The sequence below is a fragment of the Leptonychotes weddellii genome, chromosome 12 (genome assembly GCF_054177405.1).
Source record: "Leptonychotes weddellii isolate Sample4059 chromosome 12, ASM5417740v2, whole genome shotgun sequence".
In the NCBI taxonomy this organism is placed as follows: domain Eukaryota; kingdom Metazoa; phylum Chordata; class Mammalia; order Carnivora; family Phocidae; genus Leptonychotes; species Leptonychotes weddellii.
This window is the reverse complement of record NC_138380.1, coordinates 77015759-77035053: the sequence shown is the minus strand read 5'-3', so window position 1 is coordinate 77035053 and position 19295 is coordinate 77015759. Positions and strand designations below refer to the sequence as shown.

General features: G+C 37.6%; 1 protein-coding gene across 1 annotated transcript in view; it reads left to right on the top strand.

Annotated features, from left to right (window-relative positions):
- The window catches only part of FBXL13 (F-box and leucine rich repeat protein 13), a 169191-nt gene that overhangs the window by 100034 nt on the left and 49862 nt on the right, over positions 1–19295 (top strand). Inside the window, exons 10-14 of the mRNA XM_081799706.1 lie at positions 1666–1764; positions 2299–2416; positions 2513–2675; positions 10788–10907; positions 11698–11824. Of these exons, the coding sequence (XP_081655832.1) occupies positions 1666–1764; positions 2299–2416; positions 2513–2675; positions 10788–10907; positions 11698–11824 (627 nt within the window). The remainder of the gene's footprint in view (positions 1–1665; positions 1765–2298; positions 2417–2512; positions 2676–10787; positions 10908–11697; positions 11825–19295) is intronic.

Genomic DNA, 19295 nt, shown 5'->3' with positions numbered 1-19295 from the left:
AAAAAAAAAAATGAAGTTGGATTCCTACCTCATACCATATACAAAAATTAACTCAAAATAGACCAATGACCTAAATATAAGAGCTAAAATAATAAACCTTAGATGAAAACACTGAAGGTAAAGCTTCATGACTTTAGATTTTTGGCAATGGATTCTTAGATATGACACCAAAACCATAAGCAACAAAAGAAAAAAAACAGATAAATTGGGCTGCATAAAATTAAAAACTTGTGCATCAAAGGACATTATTTAAAAAGTGAAAAGACAACCTAAAGAATGGGAGGAAATATTTGCAAATCATATATCTAAGGCTCTAGTATCCAGAATATATAAGGAATTCTTATAAATCAAGAACTGAAAGACAAATAACCCAATTAAAAAATAGGCAAAGGGCTTGGATAGACATTTCCCCAAAGAAGATATGCAAGTGACTGATAAATACATGAAAAGATGCTCAATATCATTAGTCATTAAGGAGATGCAAATCGAAATCACAATGAGGTACCACTTCAAACCCACTAGAAAATTTTTTTAAAGGAAAATATGGGAAAATGAAAAATAATGCTGGCAAAGATGTAGAGAAGTGGGAACACTCACAGATTGCTGGTGGAATGTAAAATGGTGCAACCACTGTAAAAAAACATTTTGGTGGTTCCTTAAAAAGTTAAACATAGAATTACCATATGGTCCAGCAATTCCACTCCTAGGTATATACTCATAAGAACTGAAAATTGGTACTCAAACAAATAGATGTATATGCATGTTCATAGTAGCACTATTCAAATATCCAAAAGATGGAAACAACCCAAATATTCATCAACAGATGAATGGTTGAACAAAATGTGGTATATTCATTCAACAGAATATTATTCAGCCACAGGAGTGCTTGGGTGGCTCAGTCAGTTAAACGTCTGCCTTTGGCTCAGGTCAAGATCTTGGGGTCCTGGAATCGAGCCCCATGTCGGGCTCCTTGCTCAGCGGGGAGTGTGCCTCCCCCTCTTCCTCTGCCACTTCCCTCCCCTCCATTCATGCTCTCAGTCTCTCTCTCTCAAATGAATAAATAAAATCTTTTTTTATATACAGCCATAAAAATGAATAAGGTACTGATACATGATGCTACATTGTGGATGAACCTCAAAAACATTATGCTAAGTGAAAGAAAGGAGATACAAAAGGCCATATATTGTATAATTCCACTTACACTAAATATTTAGAATAGGTAAATCCACAAAGATAGTGACTGCTGGGGGCTGGGAGAGGGGTGTGTAAGAAGCAATGGCTTAGTAGATTCAATTTCCTCTTAGAGTGATAAAAATGTTTTGGGACTAGATAGAGGTTATGGTTACATAAGATTATGAATGGTTTATGGCCCATTTAAGTGATTAATTTTGTGTTATGTGAATTTTGCTTCAATAAAAAAATTAAACAATAAGTTAACTAGACTTATTGTGGTGATCATTTCACAATATATACATATAAGAAATTAAGTAGTAAAGAAATCAAGATTAGATCCTTTCCCGCTTAGGTCGTCCATATTTTATGGTTTCAATTTTAAAATACAGTAGCAAAATCATGACATACCTTGGGTTATTACTTCTTTAGGGTTTTATTAGATGTCATGCTAACGAATTCTTCCATCATTTTCATCTACTCTGTACAATTCAGATTTCAGTCCAAGGCTTCAGGAACATTGCAAACAGCTGCACTGGAATTATGCATCTGACCATCAACGACATGCCAACTCTAACGGACAACTGTATAAAAGTAGGTAGTTGCAAAGTACATTTCTTCTCAGTCCTAATAGATGGGTACATTTTCTAGTGGCTTGGATTACTGAAAAATATGAATGGGATTTTCAATTTAGTTGTTTTTATAGTAAGAAAATCATTAAAAAATTTACACACACACAAACATTTGAACATTTGAATCCTTACATACCCTAAAAAACTCCGTTTCCCAATTAGGATATTTTTATTTCAGAGATCCTGTAGCCTAAGCATAAACTTTAACTTTAGTTCTCTGTGTCAAACTTCTAAATATAGTGATTTTTTTCAGCATTCCATTTTCTCATGTTTTCCCCCACTTTGTAACATGATTTAATTTTGATTCTTCTCCATTACTCAAGTGTAAGTGTGCTCAAATATATTGAATAAAGGTACCATTGTCTTTGAAATTAGGAAAATTTAATAGTTAATATGTCTCCTTCTGAAAATATTGAGAAAAATAAATAACCTCATTACTTTGCTAAGCTTGTTCTATACACTGTGGTAAATTTAATCATCTTTTTTTCTTCTAAAGGCTTTAGTTGAGAAGTGTTCTCGTATAACATCAATAGTTTTCACTGGTGCGCCTCATATCTCTGACTGTGCTTTTAAAGCTCTTTCTACTTGTAACCTCAGAAAGATCCGATTTGAAGGTCTGTGATATTAAAAATGGGGTTCAGCATTAATGTTTACTTTTACTCTTGGGGCATTACAAATACAATACTTGCCTTCTGTTTTTTTTTAAACAGGAAATAAAAGGATTACTGATGCGTGCTTCAAGTTTATAGACAAGAATTATCCAAATATCAATCACATTTACATGGCAGGCTGCGAGAGAATAACAGATGGTTGCCTTAAGTCACTTTCACCTTTGAAGCAACTGACTGTGTTGAATTTGGCAAATTGTATAAGGTAATGAGTCACTCAGTTATATATTCAAGAAATATTGATTATCTAAAATGTGTGAGACCCTCTTCTTAAGGGGCTCACTAGTTAGTAAACATGAAAGTCAGGAGTTCAAGTACAGGGAAGTGCAGAGTTCTGTGGTAACATAAAGAAGGGGCACCCATGTGGAATCATGGACTCTTATAAGATTAAATGAATTCACAGGAACACTACGGGCTACTTTTCCTAATGAGGATTCTCATGGTTAGTTCAGTTTTACCACAGTGTATAGAACAAACAGGACTTTTCCCAAACGGACTTTGTTAGTTGCTTAGGAGAAACCAATCTTACTGAAGGGTTTCCTCTTCATACTCTTGGTTAGATTTGTCCTCTGTGTGGAGTCCCTAACAGATGGACAGATGACAAGTTCTTAATGAAACCCTTTCTTCAGCTGGGTATTGGGCTTCTATCCTGGTATTCTCAGGTGGGCAAGAATCAAATTCTTTTTTTTTTTAAGATTTTATTTATTTATTTGAGAGAGTGAGAGAGGGAACTCACGAGTGGGAGGGAGGGGCAGAGGGAAAGGGAGAAGTAGACTCCCCGCTGAGTAGGGAGCCCACTGTAGGGCTTGATCCCAGGACCCAGAGATCATGACCTGAGCCAAAGGCAGACGCTTAAATGACTGAGCCACCCAGGCAACCCAGGAAAGCATTTTCTATTTAGGCTTCTAGGACTCCTTAGATTAAGAATAAAATATAGGTGCTCACAATTAAAAATTATTACATGTATAAAGATATGAGTCACCATGAGAAAGAGTTACCAGAAACAGCAAAATAAATTTGACCTTCAAATAATTCAGATATTGGAGTTGTCAGACATAGGATATTAAGCAAATATGTATGAAATGTTTGAAGAAATTAATGAAATCAGAAATATGAGCAGGCAACAAAATATGAGAAAATAACTAGATTTATTTAGAAAAACAACTTTTAGGAATAAAAAAATATAGTTATATATTGATATATATATAATATATTGAAATATATTTGAATATGATATATTGAAATAAACCCAGTGGATTGCCAATCAGCAGATTAGAACTCACTGAGGAGAGAAGTACAGAGATGGAAGATAATGTCTTCCATGACAGCAGAGTAAAAAAAAAAAAAGAAGAAGATGAAAAATATGAAAGAGTATATCATAGGGTAAAAAGACAGAGAAGTTTAGTATCAGAGTTTCAGATTAGATTTTAAAACTTCATTTATAAGAGACAAGCCTAAAACAGTAATTTTGAGAGTCAGAGAATATACATTTTCCTCAACCACACATCAATCTTTTTTAAAATGGGCTGTGCATGAAGTTTTAAAGCAAGTTTCAATAACTTTCAAATTATTAGTATCAACAAACTTTATTCTCTCACTACAATGCTATTAAATTAGGAATCAGTAATGAAAAGGTAAATTAAAAACATATATATGATTTAAAAGCAAAAATTCCAGGGTATCAGAATCACCCAAGGAGCTGAATAAAAGTACACATGCCCAAGCCCTACCCTAGAGCTCCTGAATCTGAATATTTAGGAATGGAACCCCAGATTCTGTATTTTTTTTGAAAAAACTGGTTGGCTCAGATGGTTGAGCGTCTGCCTTCAGCTCAGGTCATGATCTCCAGGTCCTGGAATTGAGCTCCACGTCGGGCTCCCAGCTCCCTCTCTCTCTGCCTCTCCCTCTGCTTGTGCTCTCTCTCTCAATCAAATGAATAAATAAAATCTTAAAAAAAAAACACACAACAAAACAACATAGATGCTTTTGACGCACAGCCAGATTTGGGATTAACTACATTAACCAATTAACTGGGACCGTTACGTGAATAATCCTTTTCTGTTGACTTTTGATGCCTCCTGGATTATAATATAAAATTATAGATACATATATATACACATATTTATACATACATTTACATATATATGTACATTCACACACATATGAGTGTGTGTATATATATATATATATGGATGTGTGTATGTATGTTTTCAGACTACCTTTTCTGTTCCATTCACTTATCTGTCTTCTATCTAATTTTATACAGTATTTTATCTGTAAAATGGGGAAAATAAGAGTATAAACTCAGGACTGTTTTGAGGATCAAATATGTTAATTCATGTAATATGCTTAGAATAGCGTCTGGCACATAATAAACACTCAATAAATGTTACCTATTATTATTGCTTTATAATATGTTTTAATATCTAATGGAATTAGACTCTCCTTAGTAAGTTAGATATTTTTTGCCAGTTTATTCTTCCAAATGAACTTTAGAAACTTTTTTTTTTTTTTTAAATAATCTATGCCCAATGTGGGGCTTGAACTCATGACTGTAAGATCAAGAGTCACATGCTCTACCAACTGAGCCAGCCAGGTGCCCGTCCAAATGAACTTTACAACAATTTGGTCACATTTCAGAAAAAATCCTATTGAGATATTAATTGAAATTGTGTTAAATATATAAATTAATTTTGGAAAAATATAGTTTTACAATAGTTATTTGATTTTCTCTTTATCCAAGAATTATTTATTGAAGATATATTCAACTTCCCAAATTATACATAACTCGTGAATCGTTGAACAGTACATCAAAAACTAGTGATATACTATATGCTGGCTACTGAACATAAGAAATTAAAAATAAATAAATAAATTAATTAAAACGCTAAAAAAAAATTCCCATGTAGTTTATGGTTAATAATCACTTTGTAAATAATTTTCAGTTTTATGACATCATGGTACAAAAAGATGGCTTGCACAATTTCCGTCTTTCGGAATTGAGATTTTTTTATTTAGGGGTAAAGGTGGTGGGGAAGATGATGATTATGTTAATATGTTGGATACCTTTAAATATTGCATGGAACTTAAACTGAATTACTTATATTATTCTAATTTTTATGCCTCTTTTTTGTTTGTCAAAAGCTCAGTCTACCAAAAAAATTGTATCTTAATTATGTTCTTTTTGAATTTCTATTTTCATTTTATTTTATATTTATGCTTTATTATATGTTGCATAAAAATTCATAACTAAAGTTACCAAAACAAACAGACTGAACTTGGACTTCCCCTCTGTAACAGAAAATATATTTATAATTGATATTTATATTATTACTGTTTATATTATGTTTATTATTGTATATATTATTCTTTATATTATTATATGTTCGGTATTTCTATTGCGGATGAGAAATCCAGAGGTCAGTCCGATTTTTTTTTTTTTAATAACACACACACACACACACACACACACAACGTATTTTTAAAATCACTACATAATTACTCCATTTCACTGTCACAGTTTCACGGGGGAAAGAATATGATCTCAAGAATCTATACCCAATATACTATCTTCATTGTGGGTGGTAACTTTAATCAACATAAAATTACCTTGTAGTCTTATTTAATATTTTTATTAGCATAGTGTTTTGACTCAATGTATTCATTATTTGCCACTGCTGTATTATTTTTATTTACATTTGCCTAATACATCTTTGCAATTTTTTTTGTTATGTTGTCATCTTATTTTAAATGTGTTTTTTGTAGACTACTTATAATTTAGATTTTATTTGTTAAACCAATTTGAAAATCTCTTGTCTTTTAATAGGGGATATTTTCAACTTATTTATATTTATCATTATTATAAAACTGATATATTAGGTCTTCCTTGGCTTCTTCCATGTTTCTACTATTTGTACTTACTTTTTACCTTTTTGTTTTTATTTACTCTTCTTTTTTAACATATGGATCATGTTTTGCTATTTTAAAAGCTTTTATATATCACTGATTATTGCTTTGTTTTTACTTATTCTTGTATCTTTCTCAAGAATCCTCTTTATTTAAAGATTGAATCCTAGTTCTCTATTTTTTATCTCATTTATTTTTAATTCTTAATCTTTCTGCATTTCAAAGGAACTTCTCAAATATGCCTTCTACTAATATTTTAAAGGGTCAATTTTGGTTTTGATGACTTAAATTAGGTTATTATTCTTATCATTGAATTTTTAGTTTGTCATCTTTTTTTTTGACTTGTTTGTTAATTTGAGTATAGTTGACACACAATGTTACATTAGTTTCAGGTGTACAACTTAGTGATTTGACACCTTTATACATTATACTGTTTTCACCATCTGTATGTAGCTACCATCTGTCCTGTTATATCATTATTACAATATATTAGCTGTATTCCTTATGCTGTATTCCTTATCCTTTTATTCCCTTGACTTGGTCATAACTGGAAGCCTGTATCTCCTCTTCAGCCTTTTGCTTATCCTCTCACCCCTCTACCCTCTGGCAACCATCAGTTTGTCCTCTGTATTTATAGGTCTGATTCAGCTTTTTGTTTGTTTATTCCTTTGGTTTTCTTCTCTCTTTTTTTTAATTTCACTTATGAGTGGAATCGTATGGGTTTTTTTAGATTTCATTTGTTGCTGGGAATGGTCAGCAATCCCTGTACCGACGGATGAAAGATTACTCCAAACTTTGCCGTGAAAGAGAGGGGAAGGCAAGGGGGCAACGCTCAGAGATGAAGACCCTTTGCTCTTCTTTGCTCCCACTTTTATTGGTCCTTCAGGCTATCCTTGTCACTGTTTCTCAAGCATGTGATGTGTGACAAGGGATCTTACTGAAACTGAGAGGATTTACGGGAAAGATAAGATATGCTAATCTACGCGTTCAACTAAACATAGCCTAAGGTACAATGCATACATCTCTTAGATCACAGGGTGGCTGTTTGGGCTAAGACAGCTTCAGGGAAGGCAACTTCCCCGGCATTCCAACGGCAGAGTGGTCACGTAGGCCTCGGCATTCCAAAGGCCCACGCCCTTCTCCGAAACCTTCCCTTGCCCCCAGCGGCCTGTGTGTTACATTTTAGCAAGCCAGGTATTATGGTTGATTTCATGCTCCGTATTAACCCCAACAATTTTTGAGTGGAATCATATGGTTTTGTCTTTCTCAGTCTGACTTAGGTCATGTAGGTCCCTCCAGGTCCATCCATGTTGTCTCAAATGGCATGATCTCATCATTTTTATGGCTGCGTAATATTCTATTGTGTGTACTGTATAGTGTGTGTGTATATATGTATGTACACCACATTTTCTTTATCCATTCATCAACTGATGAACACTTAGATTGCTTCCATATCTTGGCTATTGTAAATCATGCTGCAATAAACATGGGGTGGATATATATTTTTTGAATTAGTGTTTTCATTTTCTTTGGGTAAATATCCAATAGTGGAATTGCTGGACCCTATGGTAGTCCTATTTTTAATTTTTTTAGGAACCTCCATACTGTTTTCTGTCGTGGCTGTGCCAATTTACATTCCCATCAATGGTGTACAAATTTTCCCTTTTCTCCACATCCTCACCAATACTTATTATTTCTCGTCTTTTGGATACCAGACACTCTGACAAGTGTGAGGTGATATTTCATTGTAGTTTTGATTTGCGTTTCCCTGGTGATGAGTGATGCTGAGCATCTTTTCATGTGTCTGTTTGGCCATCTATAGGTCTTCTTTAGAAAAATGTCTATTCATGGGACGCCTGGGTGGCTCAGTCGTTAAGCATCTGCCTTCGGCTCAGGTCATGATTCCAGGTCCTGGGATCGAGCCCCGCATCGGGCTTCCTGCTCCGTGGGAAGCCTGCTTCTCCCTCTCCCACTCCCCCTGCTTGTGTTCCCTCTCTCGCTGTGTCTCTCTCTCTGTCAAATAAATAAATAAAATCTTTAAAAAAAAAATGTAATATTTGTTTTTTGGATGTTGACTTGCATAAGCTTTTATTTTTTTATTTTTTTTATTTTTTTTTGACAGAGAGAGACAGCGGGAGAGGGAACACAAGCAGGGGGAGTGGGAGAGGGAGAAGCAGGCTTCCCAGGGAGATGTGGGGCTCAATCCCAGGACCCTGGGATCATGACCTCAGCCAAAGGCAGACGCTTAACGACTGAGCCATCCAGGTGCCCCTAAGCTTTTTTTTTTTAAATGATTGTTTTTTTCTTTTTACAAAAGTTTATTCTTAAATGTACAACAAGATCTAAGAAAACACTTCATTCTAGCTGTAGGTGGCAACAGATGCTATGACAGGGAATCCAGATGTTTAAACGGGAATGGAATTAAGGATCACCTTTGCCTCAGGCACAAGGAACAGCTTATTTTTTGCCAGATTTCTTTTTTTTTTAAGATTTTATTTATTTATTTGACAGAGAGAGCGCAGCAGAGGGAGGGGGAGAAGCAAACTCCCGCTGAGCAGGGAGCCCAATACAGGGCTTGATCTCAGGACCCTGATATCGTCACCTGAGCCGAAGGCCGACACTTAACTGACTGAGCCACCCAGGTGCCCTTTGCCAGATTTCTTAATTCCACCTGTGGCCCTGGAGGCTTTCCCCGTGGTCTTTGCTTTTAGCTCTTTGAGTTTCTTTTGCTCCTCTTTCTGTTTCTGCTTCAACACCTTTTCTTCCTCGTCCGTCTCCTTGGGCTGCTTCAGGGGCCTCTTCCTGCCACCTTTGCAGCTGGGCATGGCACCTGCCCCCCCTTCTCCAGACCCTGCCACCAGAAGATGACTTTTATAAGTTCTTTATATATTTTGGATATTAACCCCTTATCAGACATAATTTGCAAACATCTTCCATTCAGTAAGTCTCATTTTGTTTGGTTGGCTTCTTTTGCTGTGCAAAAGGTTTCATTTTGATGTAGTCCCCCAATAGTTTATTTTTGCTTTTCTTTCCCTTGCCTTAGAAGACATATCTAGAAAACCTAGATATCTAGAAAAATATTGCTATGTTTGCCATCTGTTCTTTATCTCAGGTGGCCACCTTTTCATCTTAGAATGCATCTTGTTACAGCCAGGTTGCTCCTTATTAATTCCTATTGCTTCTTTACACTGTTTACTATGTTCTAATGTTTTTGTATTTTCTTTTAAAAGTCATTTTCAGAGGTTTGCTTTCTCAAGTCTTACAAATGCCATGCCGTATTTGTTGTCTGGTTAGTAAAAATATCTCTCAATGAATACACCAGCCCTGCTGCTTGCCAAGAGATAAGTTGATCAATTGTGTTTATACTCTCCTTCTCCCTTCTGCCCTCCCATTCCCCCACCCACCAAGCCCTTAACTGCTTTCCCAGGTGCTGCCACAGTCCCCCTGTCCTATTACAGATGGAAGGGGAGTTGATGGACAAAGGAGGTATCCCATTCAACTGAAACAGGCCCATTCACCTTCTGCCTGTATTGCTTGGCTCTTTGTAAATCTGACCAAATAGAGGGTATAAGAGATATCAGCAGTCAACTTATATGGCTCCCAAGGCTCTTCCCATTGGTACCCTACCTATAGGATTGTTGTGTGTGAAAGCCACCTCTCTTAGGATGCAGTGTGCAATCTCCTGTTGTGCTGTATTTACTGAAATGCTTTTTAGAAGGAACTGGTGGTCTCCAAATGGAATTAGAAATAAAGTTCCCATTGGAAGATAGGGAACAGATGGGCCGAACAGACTTCTAGCCATTCATAAAGCATAGTTCCTGGTGGAGAGTGAAAATGGCACTGACACAAAGGTGTCTCTGATTACGGATAGACAGTGTGGGAAGACTGAGGTCAAGGCCTTCCTCCAGGTTTTCTGTACTTCAGCAGAAAAAATTCCATGGGTCACTTATTGGATTTTCAGTCCAGCTACTTGACCCTGTATTTAGTGAAAATTCCTGCAAGATTCTGGCTGTAGTTTGACTGTTAGTGTTGGTTCTCCCTTTCCTAAGTTTTGGTGTTTTTCTTTTGCAGGAGACTGCATCAGGAACTGCTTAACTTGATCACATTTTAACACCAAAGAGACCTTAAGAACCATCTGTCTTGTTAATAATTCTAATAATCATGCCATTTAATTAAATGAACAATGAACAGGAAGAACATGTTAATTAATCCTTCTCCCACGACTATCATTTATACTTTTGCTATTATACTGAATTTATATGATCAAATTCGGTTTTAAAATGTTGACACAATACCCATATAAAGATATTACCATGCTATTTTAGAATGTATTGAATACAGTAACTATTACTTAAGTAGTACTCTATATCTTTACACATAAAATCACATGTGAGCTTTTCTCTTTCTACAGAATTGGTGATGTGGGACTAAGACAACTTCTTGATGGTCCTGTGAGCACCAGGATAAGAGAGCTAAATTTAAGTAACTGTATCCACCTGAGCGATATCTCTATTGTGAAACTATCAGAGCGGTACGATAAAACAGTAAAATTTTACATCATATCATTAGTAATGTGTATCTGCTAATAGGAGACTTCAGAAATAGACCTTCAGAACCATTTGGGAAACACCAGGAGACTGAGAAACTGGTCTAATACTCAGGGAAATAAAATAAAATAAAAGACATTGGAGTCAGATAAAACTAGTCTTTTGATCATATCTGAGATGTTTCTTATTAATCTCACATTAGAGAATGTTTGAGATGGAGTCATTAATGAAGTTATCACTATCTAGACATGATTGACTTCTCTGCACTTTTCAAGGATATTATCTCTATGTAAGCATTTCCCAAGGGATGTTCTGGCTGGTGGGTTTATTCCTTATCCTCTTTACTTGTCAGAGACCTTGTGTACAGTAAGTAAGAGTCAATTCCTATAGCAAACGTGTAAGGGATTTTCTCATTGTACTTGGCTTTGTACTTTTAGTGGTCATTCATCATACTTACATGATAGCTTTTTGTATACATGTGATATTTTTTCTTATTAGAAATTATGATATGAAATGAAACCATAGACATAATAGATATATTTGCCATAGGAATAATACATAATATATAATAATATATAATATATAATAATCCACCTCCCTTTCATCCTACTTTGTAATGCCAAATTATTTTCCACTTTTAAGTTTACTTTTATTTTGAGAAAAAAAGTCCTTGCTTCAATACCATTTGCTTCTCTCAGATAGTTTTGGTATAAAGAAATTGCTACTGACCTGTGATTAAAAGTAAAATTAATTCTTCATACTGCTTTCTTTCAGCTGCCCTAATTTAAACTACTTGAGTTTACGAAATTGTGAATATTTGACTGACCTAGGAATTGAATATATCGTAAACATCTTTTCCTTGCTGTCAGTAGATCTCTCTGGAACACATATCTCTAATGAGGTAAAGAAAATTTTCAAAATATTTCAATGACTTTTATTGTTTCCAGTAATAGAATCATTTTTCACTTTGTAAACAATGAAGAGAATATAAATTATTTTTATTTCCTAAATTATTAGATTATAAAAGGTAAGATTAGGAATATTGTTTCTAGAATAGTGATAGATGAGATTATTTGTAAATCAATGGTCTTGTTTCTCTGCTTACAAAGTGGCAAATTCAGTATTTTGAGCAAAGTCCTGACAGATTGGAATGTTACATGATAGACTGAAATCTGTTCCATTATAGAAGTTTGGTAATGTGGACATAATATATTCCAGTTGGCTTATATATGCTTTTCTTATGGACTGAACATTCTGTAAGACTACCTGAGTGCCTTGAGATCTCACTCTTTAGTTCAAAACTGAAGTCTAGAAATGGCCTTACCAAATCTACAGAAGGATACATTTTGAAGAACTAATTTCTGGGACGCCTGGGTGGCACAGTTGGTTAAGTGTTGGACTCTTGGTTTTGGCTCAGGTTGTGATCTCAGGGTCCTGAGATCGAGCCCCTTATCAGGGTCCATGCTCAGCACATAGTCTGCTTGGGACTCTCTCTCCCTTTCCCTCTAAAATAAATAAATAAATCTTTTAAAAAAGGCACTCATTTTTTGCAAGCTGCTGATGCTACTCATCAGAGTTGAAATTCGGTTCACACTCATCCTATCACTCCAGCACTGCTAATCAAAATGAAGATAAACCTGGAGAGATTTGCCAGGTTTCTGAAAAACTTCAGTGGGCTGTAGTTAGATAAGGAATGCATTGGCTTCTCTTGAAGATCAGGCATTGGACTCATCAAATATCACCTGTGAGGCCCTTCCTTCCAGGCAAGTATAGGAACTCTGAATATCTCTGCAAAGCCCTTCCTTCCAGGCAAGTATAGGAACTACTTCTCTATATGGATCTCCAGCCCCAGCACATCCTTGGACATGACCTATTTCTCTCCATTTCTCACTGCATTACTGATAATCCGTGTTGTGTCCATTCTTCCCCAACATTCAGTGGGCTCTGTTAGATGTAAGACTAGGTTCTTTCCTTTTTTTTTAATCTAAGAGTGAATTTAGATTCAGCCTCCATTCTGCTAGATGGTCTCGTCTCCCTTCCCTTGGGAGTGTCATCTCTGTGTGGTATGAGAGTGGAGTGGGGGCAGTTACATGGAGTCAACTTGTTATGGTGCAGGCAAGTCTGATCTTTTCAGTGTTGTCTTCTGTCCAAGCTGGGACACACTGGGATGGCTGTGAGCTCATTTGGTCTTTGGTTTCCTGTTTAGTTAGATCCCTGATGTGTCTTCCTAGTCCCAGCTCCAAAGGCCCTTTAAGTCTTCTGGCTCCTCTGTCATGGATGTCTTGCTTTGCGCCCCTTCTGAGCATGGGGAATCTGTGAGGGTGTCTTAGGTTTGTAGTCCTAGACATCCCCTGCAGACATTTTCCTGCTCTCACATCTAGGGGTATTGCCCTCAGGCCCGTGCCTCACCCTTCTCTCACTCTGCTGCAGAGTGGCTGACTCATGCCCACTAGATTCAGTTGGGTTTGGTGCTTGTGAGGCATTCGTGAGCAATTGGAGGATATGAAGAAGGAAGAGGCCAGAGTTTACCTCCGCCTTTCTTTGCATCATCAGCAGCAGCTGCATTTCCTACATGGTCCTCTGCCTCCAGTCAGGCCTCCTGTGGTTCCAGCTTCCCTGGTGACCTTGGCCCCTGGGGTCTAATAGCAACATCTCTTCTCATTGGTCTCCCAGCATAGGGGGAGTAGTGGCTTCCTGCTGCTGCTCACATCTCTAGATTTGTCATTATCCTATTTGGCTTCTCAGTGTCTCTGCCACAAATGTAGCCATTTTCCCGTCACAGTGAAACTTCCTCAGTTGTGAACAGAGTTGTTTCTGTTTTCCTCTTTTGATCCTGGCTGACACAACAGCAAGCACAGGAAAACCCAGACGCCTTGTTGCTTTTCACAACCGACCAGGGAAGGGTGGGGATGGGCTCCCATTTACCTAGATCCCACCTACCAGGAGGTTCCAACATTCTCTCCAGATGAATAGAGTCCATGGAGGTCTGGAACAGGGCCCTGCATGGAGGATCTCCCAGCATCTCATTCTTTGCTTCCCTCTAGCTCCCCCTTCCTCTACTCTTTCCCTCCACCCCTCCTTCCTCTCCCTTTCCCTGCTCTCTCCCTTCTCTTCTCCTTCCCTTTCTGTTCCTCTTCCTTGTTCTCTTTTCTGCTCTTCTTTTCTCTTGACATAGACTAATGTTCCAACTGATTACATGGTTTGAAAAATATTATGTCTGAAGACTTCCATGGTTTAAAATTTAAAGTTTGAAGGCCTGGGATTTTTTTTTTTTCCTCCTGTATTCTTCTGTAAAAGCCTTCCCCTGACAACTACAAGTAGATGCCCAGCTGCTGTTAGAAGGGTCATGAGGTAACAAGAAGCAGAGGATCAAAGCACATTATAAAACACATTAAAATATGATTCCACCACAGCAGTCATCACAAGCCTGGAGTGTCTGGTGAACATTTGTGGAACAAAAGCAGTGAAGCTTAAATGCTTTATCCTAGGTTTTGGCATTTCGGAAAAACTCAGTTTTTACTTTCAAAGACCACATATTAAAGTTTTATCTACTGAGGACAAGTTAAAAACTTAGGATATAGGGGTGCCTGGGTGGCCCAGGCAGTTAAGCGCCTGCCTTTGGCTCAGGTCATGATCCCAGGGTCCTGGCATGGAGCCCTAATCAGGCTCTCTGCTCAGCAGGGAGCCTGCTTCTCCCTCTCCCTCTGCTTGTATGTTCTCTCTATCTTTCTCTGTCAAATGAATAAGCAAAATCTTTAAAAAAAAACCTTAGGATATAGCCTCAAGTCCCATTCACAGTTTTTTTTTTTTTCTTGTAAAGAATATACACAATCTGAGAGAGCTGTAAATGGCTATGTATGGGGAGAATGCTAGTTATGTTCTGCTAAAATATTGAAAAATAAGTCTTCTGAAGGTTTTTGTTTTCTTACTCCAAATTGGTTAAATTCTGATCTAAAAGTCAAATGATTGACAATACAGTACTAGAACAGCTGTGGAAGCTAATCTCAAACAGTCAAAATAAAATGAGTAGCTCAGGGGCACCTGGGTGGCTCAGTCGTTAAGCGTCTGCCTTCGGCTCAGGTCATGATCTCAGGGTCCTGGGATCGAGCCCCGCATCGGGCTCCCTGCTCTGCGGGAAGCCTGCTTCTCCTTCTCCCACTCCCCCTGCTTGTGTTCCTGCTCTTGCTATCTCTCTCTCTGTCAAATAAATAAATAAAATCTTTAAAAAAAATAAAAATAAAAAAAATAAAATGAGTAGCTCAGTTATCAATTTGGGCAGCTAACCACCAGTCTGGATTGTAGGTCTGATGAAGTGCAAATCTGACTGGAGACTTAACATTTGGGATTTAAACCCTGGAATGTTGCAGATATTCACTAGAGATCAAATGTGACCAATTGTGCCTCTTGAAAAAAAAAGTTTCTTACATTTTCTACTAATTATGTTCACTCTCAGTTCTTTTCAATAATGAGTTTTCAGTTAGAATCATACTACTCATTTGGTTAACAAATCTTTATTCTGACTACTTTGTACTCAGTGCTGGGGATGCTGGAATGGACAAAGCAGACATGGCTCCTCAGACATGGGGCAAGTGGTTACAAGCCATGATGGGTGTGGGAAACAACCTCTCTCACAGAGAAGACCTTTTCTAAGAGAGAAAGAAGGGGTATGCGCTGAGCCAAAGAAACAGCCTGAATAAAGACACAGAGGTTTAAAAGTATGGTGGCACCAAGGAAATCTGCACATTTGGGTATGGCTTGATTGTGAGGAGACTGGTGAGAGATGATGCTTAAGAGGTACAGGACCAGGTCACGAGGGGTGCAGAAGCCACATTCCACGAGGAATTTATTTTCTGCCCTTTTGGCAATGGAAGGACACTTGGTATCATCAATTAGGCTGTAACAAGGTCAGTTAGACAAGTTTTAGAGATGACTCTACCTGCTGGATAGACATAGGAATAATAGATGAACTAGAGACTAATTATAAGGCAGTAGTCCAGGTACAAGCGTCTGTATTAAGGCTAGAGCGCTGGAGCAAAGTCTGCAGTTTTGAGAGGCATTGAGGAAAAAGAATCAACAGGAGATAGAAATAGACTGAGTATGGGGGTAAAGAAGAGAGGGAGAGAATCAAGGGTGATGCCAGATTTTTGGCTTGAGCCTCTGTATAAATGGCGGCGTCCCTTATTGAGTTGTGTCCTTTCCACAGTGGGAGGAGTAGGTTTGCTATTTCTCTGAGTAACCTGCAAAACAGATTTATAGAAATGTAGAGAGCTCAGAAGTAAGCAGAGAAATCACTGAAATTCACTCCTCAGAGGTAGAAGAGCTTTTTAGGTTTGTAGAGGGTGAAGGGGTGTTACATTCTGAAAATCATGGAAACTCATGAGGAAGTTAATCGGCAAAAGCACAAACACATATAGTTAAAAACTTAGAAAGATGTTTGAGAGCTAATTTAAATGGGGGAAGCAAAGAGGAGAGCACAGTTATTTCACACTGTATACATTTCTTATAATAATTAGAAAATAGTGAATAATGTATCATCCATGAATAAAAGTTGTTTAAGAAGTTATCTGGTAAGTGCATTTTAGAGAATGAGGAAATATATCAATTTTCCCTCTTCCAATATAAAGAGGACAGGGTTTACTAGTGAGGGAAATAGCTTACTAAAGTGATGGTATCTTTTTTTTTTTTAAGATTCATTGTTTTATTTTAGAGAGAATGAGTGGGGGGAGGGGCAGATGGAGAATGAGAGAGGGAAACTCAAGCATACTCCACACTGAGCATGAAGCCCCACGCGGGGCTCAATGCAGGCTCCATGCGGGGCTCGATCTCACAACCCTGAAATCAGACCCGAGCTGAAACCAAGAGTTGAATGCCCAACTGACTACGCTACCCAGGTGCCCCTAATGTGATGATATCTTAAAGTACCTGTAAAAATCTTTAATCTCCTATAACTTTTCTTAATGTCTAATTAAATAGGATGTTATTCATTCCCTTCCTACCCTGGAGGATCATTTGAATATGAGGTTATATCTCCACATATGTGGGAAAATGTTTTCCTCTAGTTAAGAGAATTATCACCTACTAAGACCACAATACCCACAGTTAGGACAGTTCAATCCATTGCTTAAGTTGCCTTAGTCACTGCCATATTTGCTATTTAAAGGAAAAATGAGTCAGAACAATGTTCCAGACAGTGTGCTTAGACGGTGGTTTAGGACTCTTTCATTTGCCTGATGTTTGAAATTTTTAATTACAAGTACTGTATCCTGAGTGCCTATTATGTAGGCAATCTCCTGGAGCCCCCTCACTAGGATGTGAGATCCATGAAGACTGAGACTCTGTTTTGTTCATTGCTGAATCCTGGGGGTAGTAGACACTTGATAAATACTCACTGAATGAAGGAATCAATGCTGAGCTCTAGGGTTATCAAATGTGAATAAGACCTGTTCTCTACAGCCCAATTTGGAAGGGTAAGTATGGGTAATTTAAATATGGTGTGACCGGTGTAGTGTTGGAGGAAGAGAAGAAGGGATCTCTTAACTCAGCCTGCTCCACATGCAAGCATGCAAATGCATGCTTGTTTAAGGAACTTTAGGTAGCTTAATACTACTAAAATATACTATGAAAATGAGATGTCACTGAGTAATTCCATACCGTGCCAAGGAGCTTGGACTTGAACCAGTGGATGATGAAATAGCACTTTGTAGGGAAGTCACAGTCCTAGTTAGCCTCCCATTTTAGATAGATTATTTGGGTTGTTCTCTGGGGGACAGATTGGAAGGGAGAAAAACTAAAGGCAGGGAGACCAGTGGGAGGTCTTTTAGTAGTTAAAGAAATAAATGACGAATTTTTGACTAGGTAGAGGCCAGAACTAGCATGAAAAGCACATATTCAAGAATACTTTGGATATAAAACTGAAAGAACTTGATGATTGATTAGTTGTGGGAGATCAGGACCTGGGGTGAAGGTGGAAGGATAAGAATGATTCCAAAAATCTGACTTTGGGTGGATGGAGGTCCTACCTCAAAAAAAAGAGGTAACAGGTTTTGGGGGAAAGCTGATTTCACTTTTATCAGACATAGTTAGAGTATCTTGCATGTTCAGGCCAAAGGCTTGGGAGAGAGATCTTGAAGGGAGATTCAGATATGGGAGTCATTAGCATGGAGGTGTGAATGTGGCCAAGATCCGCAGAGACTGTGGGGAGTGAGGAGAAATGTGCACCCATGAAGAACACATCAGAACACCAATATTTAAGGAGTGGGAATAAGATGACTCCATAATGGAGAATAAAGAAAGAAGGTGAGAAATGTTATAAGAGAAACAGGTGAGTGTAGTCACGTGAGGATTGAGGGAATATCCAACAGTGTTTAATAAAACATAGAAGCTAAATCAGGAAAGGACCGAAATTTGAACAAATATTTAGTGTTAATTAAACAGATCCCTGCTTACCCTCCTGATATCATCTCATGCCCCAGCTCCCCTCGTTCCCTTTCTTCTAGCCCCACTGCCTTCCTTTAGCTCCTCAAACAAGTCAAAATCTTTCCTACCTCAGGACCTTCATACATGTTGTACCTTCTGCCTGGGATGCACCTCCTTCTATTCTTCACATGCCTAGGTAGGTAGATGCTGAGCAAGTAATCACTGATGATCATAACAACAGAGAAAGCATCTTGGCATAAGCGAAGAGTGCCTTTTAAGATTTTTTGAAATGATTTTATAATAAACATTGGTCATGCTCTCCATAATTATCAGAAAATCACACTTCTCAGTCTAGGTCATTCCAAGGCAATATCAATGGGTTTAATTTTATTGATGCATTCTTTCTTTAAGAAAACATAAATCACATGGTGATCCTAATGTCTCTAGATGTTTTTTTCTAAATAGGTAAGAATTCTCTAGTTCCTAATATACTATACCTTAGTTCTGTCACATTACAGCATAGTTTCCCAGAGAGGTGCCCCTATGGGAATTTAGATGGCCTCATAGTAATAATATCTCTTGAATCACTGGTAGCACACAAATTATTTTAAAATGAAGCTGCATTAAAAAAATTCCAATTGAATATTGGCATGTGGTTTCCATGTTAATTTTAATTGTATGTGTTATAAAGTGTAGTCGAAAATCTCTTCTATCCCTCTACCTCCTCTCTGTCCCTGCCGCCACTGCCATAGTTCAAGCACTCTTTCTCCTTACTAACTTCTCTTGCCTCAAGTACCACTGTCTTCCAAGCTGTTCTCCACTCAGCTGCAGGGTGATCCTTCTGCATGCAAATTGGAGCCTATTGCTTCCTTGCTCAGATTTCTTCAGGAGTTCCATTGCTTACAGTATAAAAGTCTAACCAAGGGGTGCCTGGGTGGCTCAGTCGTTAAGCGGCT